Source organism: Ylistrum balloti, unplaced genomic scaffold (assembly GCF_031769215.1).
Source record: "Ylistrum balloti isolate Yb309-2 unplaced genomic scaffold, AGI_CSIRO_Ybal_v1 Utg371264, whole genome shotgun sequence".
Taxonomy (NCBI): Eukaryota; Metazoa; Mollusca; class Bivalvia; order Pectinida; family Pectinidae; genus Ylistrum; species Ylistrum balloti.
In genome coordinates, this window is record NW_026782681.1 from 155,682 (window position 1) to 176,655 (window position 20,974).

General features: G+C 38.5%; 1 protein-coding gene across 1 annotated transcript in view; it reads left to right on the forward strand.

The window, feature by feature from the left end:
• LOC132561686 (uncharacterized) overlaps positions 1-5,900 on the forward strand; it is a 28,621-nt gene extending 22,721 nt beyond the window's left edge. Inside the window, exon 7 of the mRNA XM_060226388.1 lies at positions 5,239-5,900. Within this exon, the coding sequence (XP_060082371.1) occupies positions 5,239-5,900 (662 nt within the window). The remainder of the gene's footprint in view (positions 1-5,238) is intronic.
• The last annotated feature ends 15,074 nt before the right edge of the window (positions 5,901-20,974 follow it).

The window sequence follows — 20,974 nt, forward strand, 5'->3', positions numbered from 1 at the left end:
TGCTTTCGTTAACAAACATGGCAACATATTCATAATTCGAACTCCAATTCTATAAAACTAGGGCCAAATATGAATAAAAGAAAGAATTACACGGATACTCTTGAAAAAGTACAAGGAGAATAAGACCGGGTATTCCAGAAAAGTAAGCGTTTTCTGCTTCGTCGACGACATCCACCATGTAAACCTTGGTCAATCCAAGTAACCAACAAGCAAACTAACGAGCATCAAATACGTTCTTTGATTTCCAGTTCTGGTGGATATATACGATGGATGTAGTTAATAAATTTCTTGTTATTTAAAGACAAGACGTCATCAATATATCTGAAGATGAAAATAAACAGTATTTCAAGGTCTTTGTGAAATAAGAATCGTTGGCAGAATTATGAATATTTCGAATATTTAGATGAAATACAGGCAATTAAAAATGGCAACGTCCGTCGGTTTCAGCTTTAAATGCTTTTTCGAAAAAAAAAAAATGGTTGAGTAATACATTTTGGTATTGAATTTTCCTTTTCTTGAGAGTAACAACCATTTTATAATATATTCCTATATTACAATATTTTTGTGCTAACAAGTTTTTCTAAATACCATGTATTTAATGATAGATGTCGATTGTTTTAATTCAAATATCTACTACCATGTATACATCGCATATTAAACCAAATTGTTCCGGAAAGATATACTTCTGTAGATATATCTGTGTCCACATCACTCCTTAGGTGTGGCCTGTTGTTGAATTAAGTATGGAGTGCTCATTTCTCATCGGATCCGGTCCGTTGTTGTATCGACCTTGAGTACTGAGTTTAGATTTTCATCAAGTCTGCTCTGTTGTTGTGTCGACTTAAAAATATAAGTTATTTGGGTACTGAGCGAACATTTCTCATCAGCTCGCTCTGTTCTTGTATTGACTTTGGGTACTGCGTCTAAATGTCTCGTCACTTCGGTCTGTCGTTGTTTCTTGTTTTACTTTTTTTCGTGTGATATTTTTATGGTATATATAACATTTGACGGCTTAACTTTTGTTATTATTTACTGTTAATGTGTTGCCTTAATGTTTATGTTAATTACCGAGTTTTGTCATTCATTTAGACATTACAGGTATAAACCATGTCAGTTCTACAAATTCAGCCTTAGATACATAAACCGATTGGGAACGAGCCATAAAATAACAGCCGTTTTTTTTGTTGGCTGTGGCTTAACCCATATGTTAGGCCTTTCATAAGGAAACATCAACAAATACACCTCCTGGAATACTGCCAGTCATTCCACCTGTCCGAACGGCATCAATATCATACATTTTATCCAGACAGCACCTCGTACCAGTCCCATTGACAATGGCGCCTACTGGCCGGTGGTTGGCCCGGTAATGAAAAATACCAAGTACAAAGGTCATGACTCAAAATAACCTATAAAACCGAAGGTGGATTTCGCCAGCGCAGAGAGCCGTTTTACGTATCAATTAATTGGGTGTCTTTGCGAAAGTGATGAATGTCTTCTGTAAGCTAATCAATGGGCAATTAATCACTAGCCACTGGCCAATAAAACTCTTATCGGTGTCGACAGCCTCGCTGTGACGTCACATTTGTTTACGGTATAGTGCTTACTCCTTCATAAATAGAAGAGCGATCATCAGAAGTTTGGAGTTATAAACAAAATTGTATCGGATCTCGGATTAGGTGGCAAATAGTTCAGCAATGTGTTGCGATGTCAAAACAAAAATACCATGCCAGGGAAAAAAATGAGTGTTACAGAATATGAAAAGACAAAGAGAAACGTTGTAAGCAGATTTGGGTTAACACTAAATGAACGAGCACGTTCATCTTCACCAGGACAGTACGGATCCGTCTTCGCTGCTGATAAATTGACTCTTGTTTAATTTCAAGTCTTTCGAATTAAAACAGAAATATTCATTTACTAGAAGCAGATGTACCGGTATCAAAGTTAGTGCTCCTACAATCTGTTCCCGTTTTTAATTGATATATCTGTAGCTGAATTAAACGTTACTAATGTTTATGTTGGTGCATTGAGTTCAATATAAAGAGAGGTTTCTTAGCTCCGTTATCGGAGGGAGCCGTTTGTAAAGCTGTCGTTATAATACCGTTTTATAATGGTTCATTGAGTTTCAGACAATATTATTCTCAAGAGTTGGCGTGAAATTTATAGTAATGTTTGGCAGTAATTATAGATACAAACACTACTGTAATAGGCATTGTAAATAAATCAGATATGACATCATCCTAAAGGCGATTAATCATATCGAAAATAGTAAAATCTATAGACTTTTAGGATTATTTCACCTGTCTGTTTGTTTTTGGACATTCAAAACCAAATTAAATCCTCCACGTTCACCTCCAAGGTTTCAACAATTTAGGCTGTAGCATCACTGACGTAAAGGACAGAAAAAAAAGCTTTAGAAAGCAGTATAGTCCAGTATCTGGCCCTATATCATTCTAGATTTATTGAAAGCGTTATGCACTTCTGTGTCTTTTGGTCTATCAGTAAACAATATCAGAAATGTACAAATTTATATTAAGGAATACAAGCCCAAACAAATCCCAAATCATCATCATCACATGTACGGTATTCTCGCGGGTGTAGACAATAAAAGAATATATATAGAAATACCTTCTTAAGTGAGGTGATCGTTGAACAAGATACACAAATGACTTAGCACCTCGTGACAATCCATGGTCACAAGATCACGTCACCTCTCTAGTTTAAATTCGGTAAAGCTGCGTTCCAACAGTGATAACAACATGGATAGCTTTCCCTCCAGGTTAAGACTGGTATTGACCAATATTAGTAAACGCTTACTTTGCCGGAACACCTGGTGTTATTCTCCTTGTTCTTTTTCAGGAGTCTTTGTGTAAATCTGTCGTTCGTTCATGTTTTGCCTTCGTTTTATTGACTTGGAGTTTTTGTTAACGTGTCGTTTTTGTTGTTTTTGTGACCTGTAACGGAGAGGGTACGTTCCGATTTATTGCTTGTTATAACTGTATGCTATTATATCAATTAAGCTTATATTTAGCGTCGATGAGCTTATTGATGACAATAAGAATTTTTGTTATCTCTAGAATTTATTTACTAACTGAGAATACTCTGAGAATACTCTCCATAGCAAAGGTCCAACGTTATATATAGAGAGATTACACAAGCCAAGGGAACTGTGTTGATAAGTTAAAGCACTGAAATCGTGGGGTCATCTATGTTATACGTTGATTTCCTCTGTAGTAGTACCTCATGATGCAGACGTGGCAAACTAATAAAACAATCTTTAATAAAAGCTACAATGTATTCAGCAAGCTGTGAATATTTAAACTATATGACAACGCTACCAGAGATCTAGGTCAAAAAATGAACTTATGGTAGAGATGTTACGATATCTTTACCAATTAATGATTAATACATAGTCATAGTCGGTCAAACGACGGTTTGATATGAAAAATGAGACATTATAAGTTGAGAAAGTACCAGGCAAATAAAACGAGCTGTTCCGAAGAGTAAGCGTCTTCTGCTTAATTGCCATATACATGTAGGTCAAGGTATATGATGTTACGTTCACAAAATAAGCACCGGGGTAATATTATCCAACACGCTAACAAACAATCAACAGATGGACCAAATGGATATGAAAACTCTGTGCAGTTAGTTGTTTTCGGCCAATTGCCAATGGTTTTAACGAAAATCGTAATATTGACAAAACACACTGACATCTGTCATCAACTTATACATGGAAAATAATGAATTTTGGGGAAAACACTTTACACTTCACACTTCACCATTCAGCACATTTTAATAACTAATTTCCTTGTGATGTGAGCGTTGCTGAACAATGGCATTATATTTGACTTCGAATTATTTATTATCATTGTTTGTGAAAATCGTGACTAGAACCAAGATATTGTGAGTTAAGTATACAATAGTGAAACTTTCCGTTAATATATAATGTCACCGGTATGGCAGAATGTAAATATATTTTCTTTCCAAAGACAAGGGGAAGGGAAAGCTGTCATATTCTTTAGATAATGAAGGCGTTACGTTTGTCAGCGTTGTGTCTTCCGCTACTTTATCCTGTAGTTATAAGCTACTCTCACCAAGGAATGGCTGGTCAAATGTAATAAGATATTAATTTCAAAGCAATCCCACAGTGTACACTATTCTATTATAACTTTCCATTTCTTTGTAGAAACGTTCTTTCATTCACCGCTTCATTATCGGTATTGACAGATGATCTGTTATTCAATTCAATTTCAATGACTTTTCGGCATCACGATTTTCTGTGATATGAAACGATTGCTGACGAGGAAAACTTACCTGTTAGGTCGCCATAATGATTGAATAGGGAAATACTAAATACGAAGTTTGTGGTAATCATTTATTTGACAATAGTTTCGCTGTCGCTACCCAGGTCATCATCCAAAAATCGCATAATATAGATACGACCTAGATTTAAAAGTGTCATCGATGAATCAAGAAAACTCTCCCGGAACACTTTTCTTGTCCTCTTTTCCTCAGAAAACATTCTCCAATGGTTCCGTGTTAGAAATAAAAATTTTTAAACTTGATATTTCGTTCTTTTGGTTTTAAAAGGATACCATCATCTTAACATATATTAAGGAACTTAAGAAGATCACTGGTGCCAGCACTGATGGACTCAGAAAGTCTCATGGAACAACAAAAACCAGTCGCTTAGCTAGCAAATGAACTTGGGTTGAAGTCCCCTTTTTTTGCATGTAGGTTTGCTGTGAGATGTAAAGGATTGCGTTTAGCAAAAAGCACAAGGTTCAAACAGACGAAAAAATTTACAGGGCGAATGTCCTGTTAATCAAGCAACCTAATTTTGATAGCAGTGATAGGTCATGTTAAAGGTGACAGGTGACACTTTTCGGTTTGCAGTAATGGTATCAAATCTATTTCAATGGCTAACATTCTCTATTACTCTCTGTTTTGATTGTCGTAATAATTCGGAGGAAAACTTGCTGTGTCTAACCGGAAGGAGCAGTTAATGTCATATCTCCGCATACTTTTTGTATCAGTTAACAGTCAAGGTGTATTAGAACACAAAAATATATATCTTTGAGACGAATGTATCACCCTCACTTCAAAAACAAACATCAACAATATCATTAGGATGTTGATTAAATGCTATATCCGTTTTTACTCCGAGTGATGAGCAAACGCGTTTCGATATTTTATATTACAATCCACTGGTTGATATATGTGTTTGTGTCATTACAGGTGGGCTTGCTGGACTGTTTCTGGGTGTGACGGCTACACTGGCAGCCGCGTCCATGTACGAGGGGGGACTCAGCAACTTCCTTCTCAACACCGTACAAGACTATACCATTCTAGCTGGCACCTGCTGCAGTTTTGGAGCTAGTTTGATTGGCTGCATAGTTGTGTCTTTATTCACCAATCAAATTAAAACGAGTTCTGACGAAGATATTGAGTGGCAGAAGTTGTATGATATAGACAACCCGCTGAATCCGTGGGAACTCAACTACCGCGAGGAGCTTAAGGGTCTCCATTATGATACCAAACCAACCTTCGAGCAAATGTCTTCTACTTTCCGCAAGGCCAAGATGACGGCCTATATTGGCGGGACGTGCAGCATCGTCGTCGTCGCCTTCATTATTCCTGGTATCATGGCCAGTTTCCCGATGATGGACGAGACACAGTTTGTAGTGTGGTTCGGGTTTACGCAGGCCTGGGCCGTCATCATGGCTCTCGTCGTTATCATCGCCCCGCCAGCAGAAGAAATTACCCGTATCGTCAGACAATATCGAGTGAACAAGGAGCGACAAAAGGATTACACGAACGGTTGTCTAGAGGAACAACCAATGAGCGAAATCACGGATAAAACTCTGTTAGACGGAAGTACGCCAGTAGCAAAGTTATAGTCGGATTAATCTGGTCATTAGTATGTTCCCTTATAATGTAACAACTCACCATGAACGGGTAACTGGGACATTTCGCTTGAAATTATCACTGAAGGGAAGTGTCACTCGAGAATCGCCATGCTTTTCTCCGAGATTTTTTTTTAAAAATCAACATTAATTCTAGTATGTCCATATGAGGAAAAATCAAAATTTTCAATGTTTGGTTCGTTTTTTAGGAGAATTAATCGGAATGTAAGAAGCCAATGAAAGAAAGAGTTTGTTTTATGTCAAATGAACGAAAACAACATGGTTCACGTAATTTTATAGGAAATAAGTGGATACTTAACCTTGATATGTGAAAAGTATTCAATGTGTACGGAACAACCTATATGTGGATTTTATTACAAAATCGTGAGAAATAAGTATACAATACACATAACAGTGTGGCTCAATCGTACTACAGTCATGATAGGCGGTCGATTATTGGTTACTAGACACCAGGAGAGATATGAGAGGCGGTCGATTATTGGTTACTAGACACTAGGAGAGATATGAGAGGCGGTCGATTATTGGTACTAGACACCAGGAGAGATATGAGAGGCGGTCGATTATTGGTACTAGACACCAGGAGAGATATGAGAGGCGGTCGATTATTGGTTACTAGACACTAGGAGAGATATGAGAGGCGGTCGATTATTGGTACTAGACACCAGGAGAGATATGAGAGGCGGTCGATTATTGGTTACTAGACACCAGGAGAGATATGAGAGGCGGTCGATTATTGGTTACTAGACACCAGGAGAGATATGAGAGGCGGTCGATTATTGGTACTAGACACCAGGAGAGATATGAGAGGCGGTCGATTATTGGTACTAGACACCAGGAGAGATATGAGAGGCGGTCGATTATTGGTTACTAGACACTAGGAGAGATATGAGAGGCGGTCGATTATTGGTACTAGACACCAGGAGAGATATGAGAGGCGGTCGATTATTGGTACTAGACACCAGGAGAGATATGAGAGGCGGTCGATTATTGGTACTAGACACTAGATTTTTAAATGGTATGTAATTGTTAAGTTCTTGTAACAAATCATCATTAATACTAGATATACAATTTTATAAAGAGCACCATTTTGTATGAGGCCCTCATGGAATTATACAGTCAGAATCCGAAATGGTTTGTAGTATTTTGTGTAACTGTAAACAATATTCGCTTCAAAATATTTTCTCAAAATGATCCGCAATCACACATTTCAGTTTTTCGCATTTATCACGCACTTGCACTTAGGTCGTTTCCTCCAATATCACGGATATATGTCTCCTCGGTCACTAGTGTATATCGGGACATTCTTGTAGACAGTTTACTCACATGAACGACAGGAATGTCTCAAAGGAACTCAAAGAGTATACTGGGGACAAAGACGGGAGATATACAGTCCACATGGTCGATTGTATGCATGACAAGAGTATACTGGGGACACAGACGGGGGATATACAGTCCACATGGTCGATTGTATGAATGTCAAGAATATACTGAGGAGACATACGGGGGATATACAGTCCGCATGGTCGATTGTATGAATGTCAAGAATATACTGGGGGAGACATACGGGGGATATACAGTCCACATGGTCGATTGTATGCATGACAAAAGTGTACTGGGGAGACATACGGGGGATATACAGTCCACATGGTCGATTGTATGCATGCCAGGAATATACTCGGGGAGCCAGATGGGGGATATACAGTCCACATGGTCGATTGTATGCATGACAAGAGTATACTGGGGAGACATACGGGGGATATACAGTCCACATGGTCGATTGTATGCATGCCAGGAGTATACTGGAGGAGCCAGACAGGGGATATACAGTCCACATGGTCGATTGTAGGCATGCCAGGAATATACTGGGGAGACAGACGGGGGATATACAGTCAACATGGTTAATTATATGCATGCCTAGAGTTTACTGGGGAGACAGATGGGAGATATACAGATCACATGGTCGATTGTATGCATGCCAGGAATAAACTCGGGGAGCCAGACGGGGGATATACAGTCCACATGGTCGATTGTATACATGACAAGAGTATACTGGGGAGACATACGAGGGATATACAGTCCACATGGTCGATTGTATGCATGCCAGGAGTATACTGGAGGAGCCAGACAGGGGATATACAGTCCACATGGTCGATTGTATGCATGCCAGGAATATACTGGGGAGACAGACGGGAGATATACAGTACACATGGTCGATTGTATGCATGCCAGGAATATACTGATGACACAGACGGGGGATATACAATCAACATGGTTAATTATATGCATGCCTAGAGTTTACTGGGGAGACAGATGGGAGATATACAGTCCACATGGTCGATTGTATGCATTCCAAGAGTATACTGGGGAGACAGACGGGGGTATACAGTACACATGGTCGATTGTATGCATTCCAAGAGTATACTGGGGAGACAGACGGGGGTATACAGTACACATGGTCGATTGTATGCATGCCAGGAATATACTGGGGAGACAGACGGGGGATATACAGTCCACATGGTCGATTGTATGCATGCCAGGACTATACTGGGGAGACAGACGGGGGATATACAGTCCACATGGTCGATTGTATGCATGCCAGGAATATACTGGGAAGACAGACAGGGGATATACAGTCCACATGGTCGATTGTATGCATGCCAGGAATATACTGGGGAGACAGACGGGGGATATACAGTCAACATGGTCGATTGTATGCATGCCAGGAATATACTGGGGAGACAGACGGGGGATATACAGTCCACATGGTCGATTGTATAGACGCCGTTTTCATAGACTATTAAGTTTTTTGCGTATCTTTTTCAGAATGTAGGAATTTGAAAACGTCGTCCATACTTCATCATGGAAGGTAAAGTGATGTTTGTCATATTGAGTGGTGCATTTCATGTGATGTCACGGTGTCATCAATTTATTGGTAAACTGTTGATTACCGTAATAAATGCCGCAATATTTTATTTTACTCAAAAATGGATAGTTTGGTGATGATAGCCATATTGTTGATCGCCATTGTAATCGAGAGAACGCCATTCAGAAATGTATGGGAGGGAGTTGGTTGTTAAGTTGCTAATTTTGAGTAGAGACACCACTCTGTTAGAGATTAGTGACGATATGGTGGTGGTGTGTTGAGAATTTTCTTGAATATGATTGTAATGCCACTCTCACCTAGACAGCGGTTAAGTGGTGGTTGTATATAGAGGTTGCCATGGATATGGGTAGGATGCCACTCTCACCTAGACAGCGGTTAAGTGGTGGTTGTATAATGAGGTCGCCATGGATATGGGTAGAATGCCACTCTCACCTAGACAGCGGTTAAGTGATGGTTGTATATTGAGGTTGGCATGGATATGGGTAGGATGCCACTCTCACCTAGACAGCGGTTAAGTGGTGGTTGTATAATGAGGTCGCCATGGATATGGGTAGAATGCCACTCTCACCTAGACAGCGGTTAAGTGGTGGATGTATATAGAGGTCGCCATGGATATGGGTAGAATGCCACTTTCACCTAGACAGCGGTTAAGTGGTGGTTGTATAATGAGGTCGCCATGGATATGGGTAGAATGCCACTCTCACCAAGACAGCGGTTAAGTGGTGGTTGTATATTGAGGTCGCCATGGATATGGGTAGAATGCCACTCTCACCAAGACAGCGGTTAAGTGATGGTTGTATATTGAGGTCGCCATGGATATGGGTAGAATGCCACTCTCACCAAGACAGCGGTTAAGTGGTGGTTGTTGAGGAATGACTTTGGTTTATGTACACTCGTGAAAATGGCGGCAGCAAAAACGTTTCATGTCAAATGGTAATCGTAAAATCACTGATAATACTTAATTCGAAGTAAACTACCTCGGAGTCATTAACCTGTTCGCCATACCTGTGTGAGTATACAAAGTGTGGCACGTCAGTCAATCAATGCTGTATGTAGATATTGTACCGAGTTGTTCTTGTTTCCCTATGGTATAACTATATATGTATCGTGATATCAATGTTACCTGTAATTATTAATATTCAGACACGTTATAAACATGCTGTACAACATTATATATCAATGACAATGTGCAACCGGAACGTTTGCTTGTAACATTAGATATTTCTAAAGACAGTGGCGAAACAATAATGTATGTCATATGCTTAGGCCTACGCTCAAAACAGCGATTATTGTTAACAAAAATTATTGCTGCATTTTGTTATTTTGTTGAACAAATTATGCCCTCAGACCCCCATCGGGGCTTTTCCCTTTGACAGTCTCTTTAAAGCATACACTCTTTGAAAACATTTGCTACGCCGCTGTAAACATACTGTCTGGAGTGTGAAATGCTCTTCAGTTGATATTAATGAAATCTGTTTCTGTCTGTGGTTCTATGTGATGTCCAGTCAAGACTGACCACCACTCAATCTGCTGTTAAACCCACAACATCTTACGATTATATACGTACAGCAACTTCATATTACATCATAATTTTTATAACGATGAATCATCACCATCATCACCATATCTCTCACGTTACAGTCTACAGATACCATAGTTACATCACCATATCTCTCACGTTACAGTCTACAGATACCATAGTTACATCACCATATCTCTCACGTTACAGTCTACAGATACCATAGTTACATCACCATATCTCTACGTTCTCTCAGATACCATAGTTACATCACCTTATCTCTCACGTTCTACAGATACCATAGTTACATCACCATATCATCACCTTATCTCTCACGTTACAGTCTACAGATACCATAGTTACATCACCTTATCTCTCACGTTAGAGCCTACAGATACCATAGTTACATCACAATATCTCTCACGTTACAGTCTACAGATACCATAGTTACATCACCATATCTCTCACGTTACAGTCTACAGATACCATAGTTACATCACCTTATCTCTCACGTTACAGTCTACAGATACCATAGTTACATCACCATATCTCTCACGTTACAGTCTACAGATACCATAGTTACATCTTATCTCTCACGTTACATCACCATAGTTACATCACAATATCTCTCACGTTACAGTCTACAGATACCATAGTTACATCACCATATCTCTCACGTTACAGTCTCTACAGATACCATAGTTACATCACCATATCTCTCACGTTACAGTCTACAGATACAGTTACATCACCTACATAGTTACATCACAATATCTCTCACGTTACAGTCTACAGATACCATAGTTACATCACCATATCTCTCACGTTACAGTCTACAGATACCATAGTTACATCACCATCACCACCATATCTCTCACGTTACAGTCTACAGATACCATAGTTACATCACCTTATCTCTCACGTTACAGCCTACAGATACCATAGTTACATCACAATATCTCTCACGTTACAGTCTACAGATACCATAGTTACATCACCATATCTCTCACGTTACAGTCTACAGATACCATAGTTACATCACCTTATCTCTCACGTTACAGTCTACAGATACCATAGTTACATCACCTTATCTCTCACGTTACAGTCTACAGATACCATAGTTACATCACCATCATCACCATATCTCTCACGTTACAGTCTACAGATACCATAGTTACATCACCATATCTCTCACGTTACAGTCTACAGATACCATAGTTACATCACCATATCTCTCACGTTACAGTCTACAGATACCATAGTTACATCACCATATCTCTCACGTTACAGCCTACAGATACCATAGTTACATCACCATATCTCTCACGTTACAGTCTACAGATACCATAGTTACATCACCATATCTCTCACGTTACAGTCTACAGATACCATAGTTACATCACCATATCTCTCACGTTACAGTCTACAGATACCATAGTTACATCACCTCATCTCTCACGTTACAGTCTACAGATACCATAGTTACATCACCTTATCTCTCACGTTACAGTCTACAGATACCATAGTTACATCACCATATCTCTCACGTTACAGTCTACAGATACCATAGTTACATCACCTTATCTCTCACGTTACAGTCTACAGATACCATAGTTACATCACCATATCTCTCACGTTACAGTCTACATCACCACCATACCATAGATACCATAGTTACATCACCATATCTCTCACGTTACAGTCTACAGATACCATAGTTACATCACCATATCTCTCACGTTACAGTCTACAGATACCACGTTACAGTCTACAGATACCATAGTTACATCACCTCTATCTCTCACGTTACAGTCTACAGATACCATAGTTACATCACCATCTCTCACGTTATCTCTCATAGTTACATTATCACCATATCTCACGTTACAGTCTACAGATACCATAGTTACATCACCATCATCACCATATCTCTCACGTTACAGTCTACAGATACCATAGTTTACATCATCACCATATCTCTCACGTTACAGTCTACAGATACCATAGTTACATCACCTTATCTCTCACGTTACAGTCTACAGATACCATAGTTACATCACCATCATCACCATATCTCTCACGTTACAGTCTACAGATACCATAGTAACATCACCATCATCACCATATCTCTCACGTTACAGTCTACAGATACCATAGTTACATCACCTTATCTCTCACGTTACAGCCTACAGATACCATAGTTACATCACCATATCTCTCACGTTACAGTCTACAGATACCATAGTTACATCACCATATCTCTCACGTTACAGTCTACAGATACCATAGTTACATCACCATCATCACCATATCTCTCACGTTACAGTCTACAGATACCATAGTTACATCACCATCAGCAACATATCTCTCACGTTACAGTCTACAGATACCATAGTTACATCACCATATCTCTCACGTTACAGCCTACAGATACCATAGTTACATCACCATATCTCTCACGTTACAGTCTACAGATACCATAGTTACATCATCATCAACATATCTCTCACGTTACAGTCAACAGATACTACAGTTACATCACCATATCTCTCACGTTACAGTCTACAGATACCATAGTTACATCACCATCATCACCATATCTCTCACGTTACAGTCTACAGATACCATAGTAACATCACCATCATCACCATATCTCTCACGTTACAGTCTACAGATACCATAGTTACATCACCTTATCTCTCACGTTACAGCCTACAGATACCATAGTTACATCACCATATCTCTCACGTTACAGTCTACAGATACCATAGTTACATCACCATCATCACCATATCTCTCACGTTACAGTCTACAGATACCATAGTTACATCACCATATCTTTCACGTTACAGCCTACAGATACCATAGTTACATCACCATATCTCTCACGTTACAGTCTACAGATACCATAGTTACATCATCATCACCATATCTCTCACGTTACAGTCTACAGATACTATAGTTACATCACCATATCTCTCACGTTACAGTCTACAGATACCATAGTAACATCACCATCATCAACATATCTCTCACGTTACAGTCTACAGATACCATAGTTACATCACCATATCTCTCACGTTACAGTCTACAGATACCATAGTAACATCACCATCATCACCATATCTCTCACGTTACAGTCTACAGATACCATCGTTACATCACCAGTGACACATCACGGTGAATCATAACCGTATTTATATAGCAGTATAATAGTGATGTAAGTAAAGGCCTCTTAATAAGATCTAGCCTATCACACTGACATAAGGACTCGTTAATCCGCCCCTTCGATGGTGCATGAATAAAAATGGAACACTAATGCAGAGTTGTGGGTTGATGAGGTTGTCAGAGGTACCGATGTATAATGTATACATATTGTTTGATATTGTAGGTAGCTTGTATATAACCAATATTAGGACTATGTTAGCCCATGTCGAGTGAGTCCCGTGTTTATCTTCCTAACCAACAATGGCGAGAAATAAAGGTCATGTAATGTATGAAACATGATCAAACCAGACAAGAGTTTAACAATAACTCATTGGGTTATAGATGCATCAGTGTCGGCATATCTCATCTGTTATTTACCGCAGTATAGAACGTGTTTATCTGTTGTTTTGTGTAATATAGAATTAGTCCGACTGGGGAGAAATTACCCAGAAAGTTTGTTAGAGAGCCCGTGAATCTTGTACGATATCCTATAACCACAAAATATCTGTTGTGTAAGTATCAAGTGAGCTTTGATATGAAATGTATTTCAAAAATCTGTTTTGTGGCGTTTGTATATTGAAATAGATTTATTAAATAAAGATAAAATTAGTATACAGTCTCGTTTTTTATCGTTTGACCTCGAACAACGTAAAAGCGCTTATTTCTAAGCCCACCGGAAGTAGTCATTGTGAAATGTAGAGTTAATGAATGTGTAAAAAACAACTTGTAAGACAGGAATGATATCTCTTTAACTCTGTATGTTACTTACCGACTCCACATTTCTGAGGAAGACAGGAATGGTATCTCTTTAACTCTGTATGTTACTTACCGACTCCAGATTTCTGAAGAAGACAGGAATGATATCTCTTTAACTCTGTATGTTACTTACCGACTCCAGATTTCTGAAGAAGACAGGAATGATATCTCTTTAACTCTGTATGTTACTTACCGACTCCACATTTCTGAAGAAGACAGGAATGATATCTCTTTAACTCTGTATGTTACTTACCGACTCCACATTTCTGAGGAAGACAGGAATGGTATCTCTTTAACTCTGTATGTTACTTACCGACTCCACATTTCTGAAGAAGACAGGAATGATATCTCTTTAACTCTGTATGTTACTTACCGACTCCACATTTCTGAAGAAGACAGGAATGATATCTCTTTAACTCTGTATGTTACTTACCGACTCCACATTTCTGAGGAAGACAGGAATGGTATCTCTTTAACTCTGTATGTTACTTACCGACTCCAGATTTCTGAAGAAGACAGGAATGATATCTCTTTAACTCTCCAGATTTTGAAGAAGACAGGAATGATATCTCTACTTGACTCCACATTTCTGAAGAAGACAGGAATGATATCTCTTTAACTCTGTATGTTACTTACCGACTCCACATTTCTGAGGAAGACAGGAATGGTATCTCTTTAACTCTGTATGTTACTTACCGACTCCACATTTCTGAAGAAGACAGGAATGATATCTCTTTAACTCTGTATGTTACTTACCGACTCCACATTTCTGAAGAAGACAGGAATGATATCTCTTTAACTCTGTATGTTACTTACCGACTCCACATTTCTGAGGAAGACAGGAATGGTATCTCTTTAACTCTGTATGTTACTTACCGACTCCACATTTCTGAAGAAGACAGGAATGGTATCTCTTTAACTCTGTATGTTACTTACCGACTCCACATTTCTGAAGAAGACAGGAATGATATCTCTTTAACTCTGTATGTTACTTACCGACTCCACATTTCTGAGGAAGACAGGAATGATATCTCTTTAACTCTGTATGTTACTTACCGACTCCACATTTCTGAGGAAGACAGGAATGGTATCTCTTTAACTCTGTATGTTACTTACCGACTCCACATTTCTGAGGAAGACAGGAATGGTATCTCTTTAACTCTGTATGTTACTTACCGACTCCACATTTCTGAGGAAGAAAGGAATGGTATCTCTTTAACTCTGTATGTTACTTACCGACTCCACATTTCTGAGGAAGAAAGGAATGGTATCTCTTTAACTCTGTATGTTACTTACCGACTCCACATTTCTGAGGAAGACAGGAATGGTATCTCTTTAACTCTGTATGTTACTTACCGACTCCACATTTCTGAGGAAGAAAGGAATGGTATCTCTTTAACTCTGTATGTTACTTACCGACTCCACATTTCTGAGGAAGACAGGAATGGTATCTCTTTAACTCTGTATGTTACTTACCGACTCCACATTTCTGAGGAAGACAGGAATGGTATCTCTTTAACTCTGTATGTTACTTACCGACCCACATTTCTGAGGAAGACAGGAATGGTATCTCTTTAACTCTGTATGTTACTTACCGACTCCACATTTCTGAGGAAGAAAGGAATGGTATCTCTTTAACTCTGTATGTTACTTACCGACTCTTGATTTCTGAAGAAGACAGGACTGATATAAATAAAATCATAAAATAACACCAAGCTGACTGTTAAAAGCAGTAAACTAACGTCCCGTCATTTGCAAAATATAACATGTTATCAAATAACACGATGCAGAAATACTTGCGTACGAATGACTGATTTTTTTTAATCTACTCCATATGTCACCTGGAACGTTGTATACGTAATCAATGATGATACAAGTGTTAATATGAATTGTTTGGAAATCAAAGCACTTCACCAACACCAATCGGACGGAAACTGTGGGCAACGTAACGGCTATATATTAAATGGCTATAAATCTTAAGCGCTTTCTTGTTGTAATTCATCGAGTTAATCAACAGGCTGCAGCAATTAGACTTTAAAAAGAATGGAACAAAAACAAAAAACAAAAAAAAAAAAAACCCAAGAGGTTCATGGAGGAAGATAACAACAAGCAAATACTCATCATCGATAAAACAAAAGATAGGTGTGTACAAACATCCTTGGAAAAGAGAACAAAACCTTGTGCTCCGGAAGAGTAAGCGCCCACCATGTACATCTTGGTCATTCCAAGTAAGTAACAGTGTGACGTCATTCCCAATAACGGAGCTATCAAGAAAGCTGATAAGTATAGAGCACATCCGCATAGAACACAAAATCATATAACACAAGGAAATAAAATATTTTCCAATGCCCGGTTTCGGAGCAGTCAGGGGCTATGAAGTGAATTGGGTGTTAGTATTTATCCACTGACAATGGAAATGTTTACGTCTGAAACACTAACTCTAACCATTGCTAGCAAAACAAAGGTATTTAAAACACACACACAACACTACCACCACCACCCTCCCTCATACACGTCGGAGCGCGCGCGCATTTAAGACGAAGTAAGAAACCCAATACCAAGCTATCAAAAAGTTTTTATTTTTTATTTTTATAAGATTATGGTTTCACAGTAATCCTGTTAGCCTTTAAACGACGTTTAAAAATGTTTTTTCCTAACCTTTAGAGGATAGTATATCACTACTATTAATACCAGTGTGTCGTGGTGGTATATACTCTAGAAATTACCAAATAGGATTAGCCGTTAGACAGATGATTTAGGAATCGTGCCTTCAATATCAGCCATATGTTAGTGATATTCACCACTTCCATCGTGTATTCCATACTTCAACAACGTCAGCCATTCGCCATTCCCCATCAAAGTTTTCACATTAAAACCAAGGTAAAGGATAACGATTCCCTTTCTTGATTGTAACATTGCCATGCTCCAGGTGATGTGTGAAGAAGTCCGTGTTGTTTCGAGAAGATCTAAGGTTGGCTAAGAACATCCGGGTATTTCAGGATTCAGCGATATAAAACTGAGTGGCCCAGACCATCACTCTTGAAGACAAAGCACATTATGTGACACTTACAAAGCATGCATCTGAGTTCGAACCCTAACTAGATTTTTGACGACGTCACATTCCATGTCTTGTTATTAATACACTGAACGACTTTTGTCTACAAGACAGAAGCGCACTCTTGTGGAGTGATTTTATTACGGTTTTCTTGCAAGTTACGATTTTTCTTCTAAATCTCTTATCTTATCACATGGTTGTTCAAATATTAGAGTTTTGTATACTAAATAAAGGTAATTCTTTCGATAGGCTAAATTTTTCTTGAAGATTTAAAGCAAGATTTTCTCTTAAATTTCTATTTTGGCTTTTTACCTTCCTGGTAAACCACAATACTCTCTATTAGACAATATCATCGCAAAGATTTCTAACATAAAACAGTCGCGATTACACAGTATACAAGATACAAGAACGTCCACAGTACGCTCTGTTAGACAGTTTTATTACAAACAGTTTTATAATAGAACAGTTACACAGTAGACAAAGTAGGAATCTAAGAAGGAAAATACAATTGTACTAAATATATGAACTGGTTTCTGCACGCATTGTGCATCATTAACGATATCTCATTTCGTCACAGAAATTGATGTTGTAATTCTGCTCGGCCATCAGGATATGTCCGTATTAACCTATATCACCGCGTCCTCCGGAAACGAGAGGTTATCGTATTCCTATCATACATATTTAAACTAATTGATTAGAAAAAGATGGAGAAGAAATAGAAAATCTATTTAAGATTTTCAGAGACAAATTTAAATCCAAGGACGCGTCTGCAGTCGGTTGACCTTGAGGTAGGGACAAGGACAAAGGGACAAATACATCGGGCTAGTCTATTCTCGCCTTATCTAATATACACACGTGTAATGCATGCTTAGTGCTGAATTGATTACTATAATCAAACCAGTGACGTGACAGTATCCAATCAATATTCAAGCTTGTCAATACGGCTGTTGGTTTCATCTCCTTAAATCGGAAGTATTTTAGATTAACGGACGATAACATGACATTACTTTGTCAACATGTGGACAACATATTCCGGACAAGAGTAAGGTCTTTCACCGGTAAAAGAAATTTATATAGATGAATTGTCATCACTGCATATACTAACCTTCCTTTTTGCCATCTAAACATTGCATGACAATAACTTTAAGTCCTGTGGATTTGTGCACCGTTTGTTATTAATGGGGACTGAAGATATGTTTATGCAACGCAATTTCCATCAACTTTGTCGTGTGCATGTTCCATAACATACCCTCGCAAAGCAGGCTATTTTTTTTAGTTTCAAAGCATGACTTGCATTCAATGAAACTATTGTTAAATATGGACAGAACAAAAATTTACACTAAAAGTACCAAAAAAGTCAAGCCAGGTACTCCGGAAGAGTAATCGTCTTCTGCTCTATCGACGACACTCGTCATGTAAATCTCGGTAAATCCAAGAGAGTTATGTCCCCTTCCAAAACGAGATCAGCATACACGTTCCAACTTTATATGGCACAAGAAAGATTGTACAAAAGACACGCAAGTAAATAGCATCTTTGAAAACTAACTTAGAGTTAAATACAGTAAAGCCAAACAATTAATTAAATTGCATCATACAGCTGTTTCGTCATTCTCAGACTCGTCAGTGATGCTACATCATACAGCTGTTTCGTCATTCTCAGACTCGTCAGTGATGCTACATCATACAGCTGTTTCGTCATTCTCAGACTCGTCAGTGATGCCATGGGCCTATATTTTGAAGTCTCTGAGGCGATTAAGGAAAATCCAAAGTCTGGGCGGGAAGGTGCATTTGCCCCCATAATTAAATAATTTTTTTCATTTTCATACATCATATGAATTTAGAACAACGTAAAGTAAGTGTGTATACCCGGAAGAGTTCTATTTCCTTATACGATAGAAGTTAGATGTGTTTGATGCTCTTTAGTATATCTCTTGGTTATTCACTGTGTTCCTATACGGAAAAGTGATATTAACAAAGTTTACATGGCGGATGTCGTCGAAGTTACGAAAGACGCTCACTCTTCCTCTACATCTCATCTTATTTTTCCAGCTTGTTTCAGGAGTCTCATATTTCATATATAGCCCTAGTTTTATCAAATTTGCATTGGATTCTGTTGATACATTGATATTTTCTCTGTACAGAGGATATCTTAATGTTAATTGAAATAAGTGTAGAACATGCTTTGAAAATCTATTATGAACTTCATTTACGCTATCGAATCAGGGTTACGGTACTTTTTACTCAAGAAGTAGAATTCATAGCATGTGGATTTTGAAGAACTCCAAAGAGCTTTATACCAATCTTCAACACCCTCCTTTTAAACAATTTCCACTGTGTTCACCACCAAACCCAATTCTAAAGTGAAGGATTGCCTTAGTTCACTTGTTAGGACGGATTTCTTCTCCAGGAAATATACGGAGGACGAAATAATGAAAATTAAAAACTTTCTGGTTAACTTGATTTTGTTGAATTTATCTATGAGCTTATCAAAACAGGTAAAAAGGACCTTGCAAAGTCGTTTAATGTAACTCTCAGATATACTGATGACGTGTTGTCTTTAAATAACAAGGAATGTATTGACCAAGTCCATCGTATATACCAACCAGAATTGGAAATCAAAGATACGACAGACTCTTCTACACCAGCCGCTTATCTCGATCCTTTTTTCACAGCGAAACCAACATGGACAAATGATTTCAGTTTTCGTATGATGAATTTACCATTTCTGGATAGCAGCATACCTGTTGTATTTCCTATTCCCTTCGCCTGTACCCATTATCATAATTTCCGTGCAAGAAGTTGTCAACTGACTGACAAACTCGAAACACAGGCTTTCAAAAGATGTAGGTTGATGAAAATCATGGGGAAGTTTTCGGTCGTCATGGAGATCTCATAGGTTGGCCAGAATTTACATGACCGGTGTCGTAGATGAAGCAGAAGACGGTTATTCTTCTTTTGTCCATATTTTGCCCTTTAATTTGGATTACGATTATGTTGACATGTCGGTATTTTCTTGTTGTTTTTATACAATCAACAAAGCAAAAATAAAACAATTATGACAGTTTCAAAATTGAATTAAACAGTCATCATTTCGCGATGATTAACGTGACTGTAGCCCTAATAAATAAATGTGAGTGAATGTTTTACCGTCTCTTAACAGCCAAGTTGAATTAGTGTAGTAGTTCTGACCTCATGCTCTGGTAAAAATCTATTGTAATTATATCTTCTAAATACGAACGTCTGTCTCCTTTGACCTGAAACTGCAGTATGGATTAAAGGTGCACCATCCCGATACAAAACACGGAGACCTTGTTCTGGCGCGTTAATTACTGGTTACACTTGTCACAAGTGTTGAGTTAAGTCAGTGTGACCTGTAGGAGGATGTTCCTTTTGGTGGTGATTTGGGGTCGGCCGTGTAATGATGGGCCATCACCCACAGCCGTCTGTTGCCTGTCGGCTTGTCTCCCCTGCCCCCGGCACGTGCTGCTGGAAATATGGCGCCTTGAGGCGGTAAATCGCACGTGGCTGCGCCGATACGCGGTAAGTAGTGTCAGTTAAATAACACCGTACGTGACATGAGGGCGATAGACTTGTACAATAGTTTGTGATGGGGATATAGCTGAGAG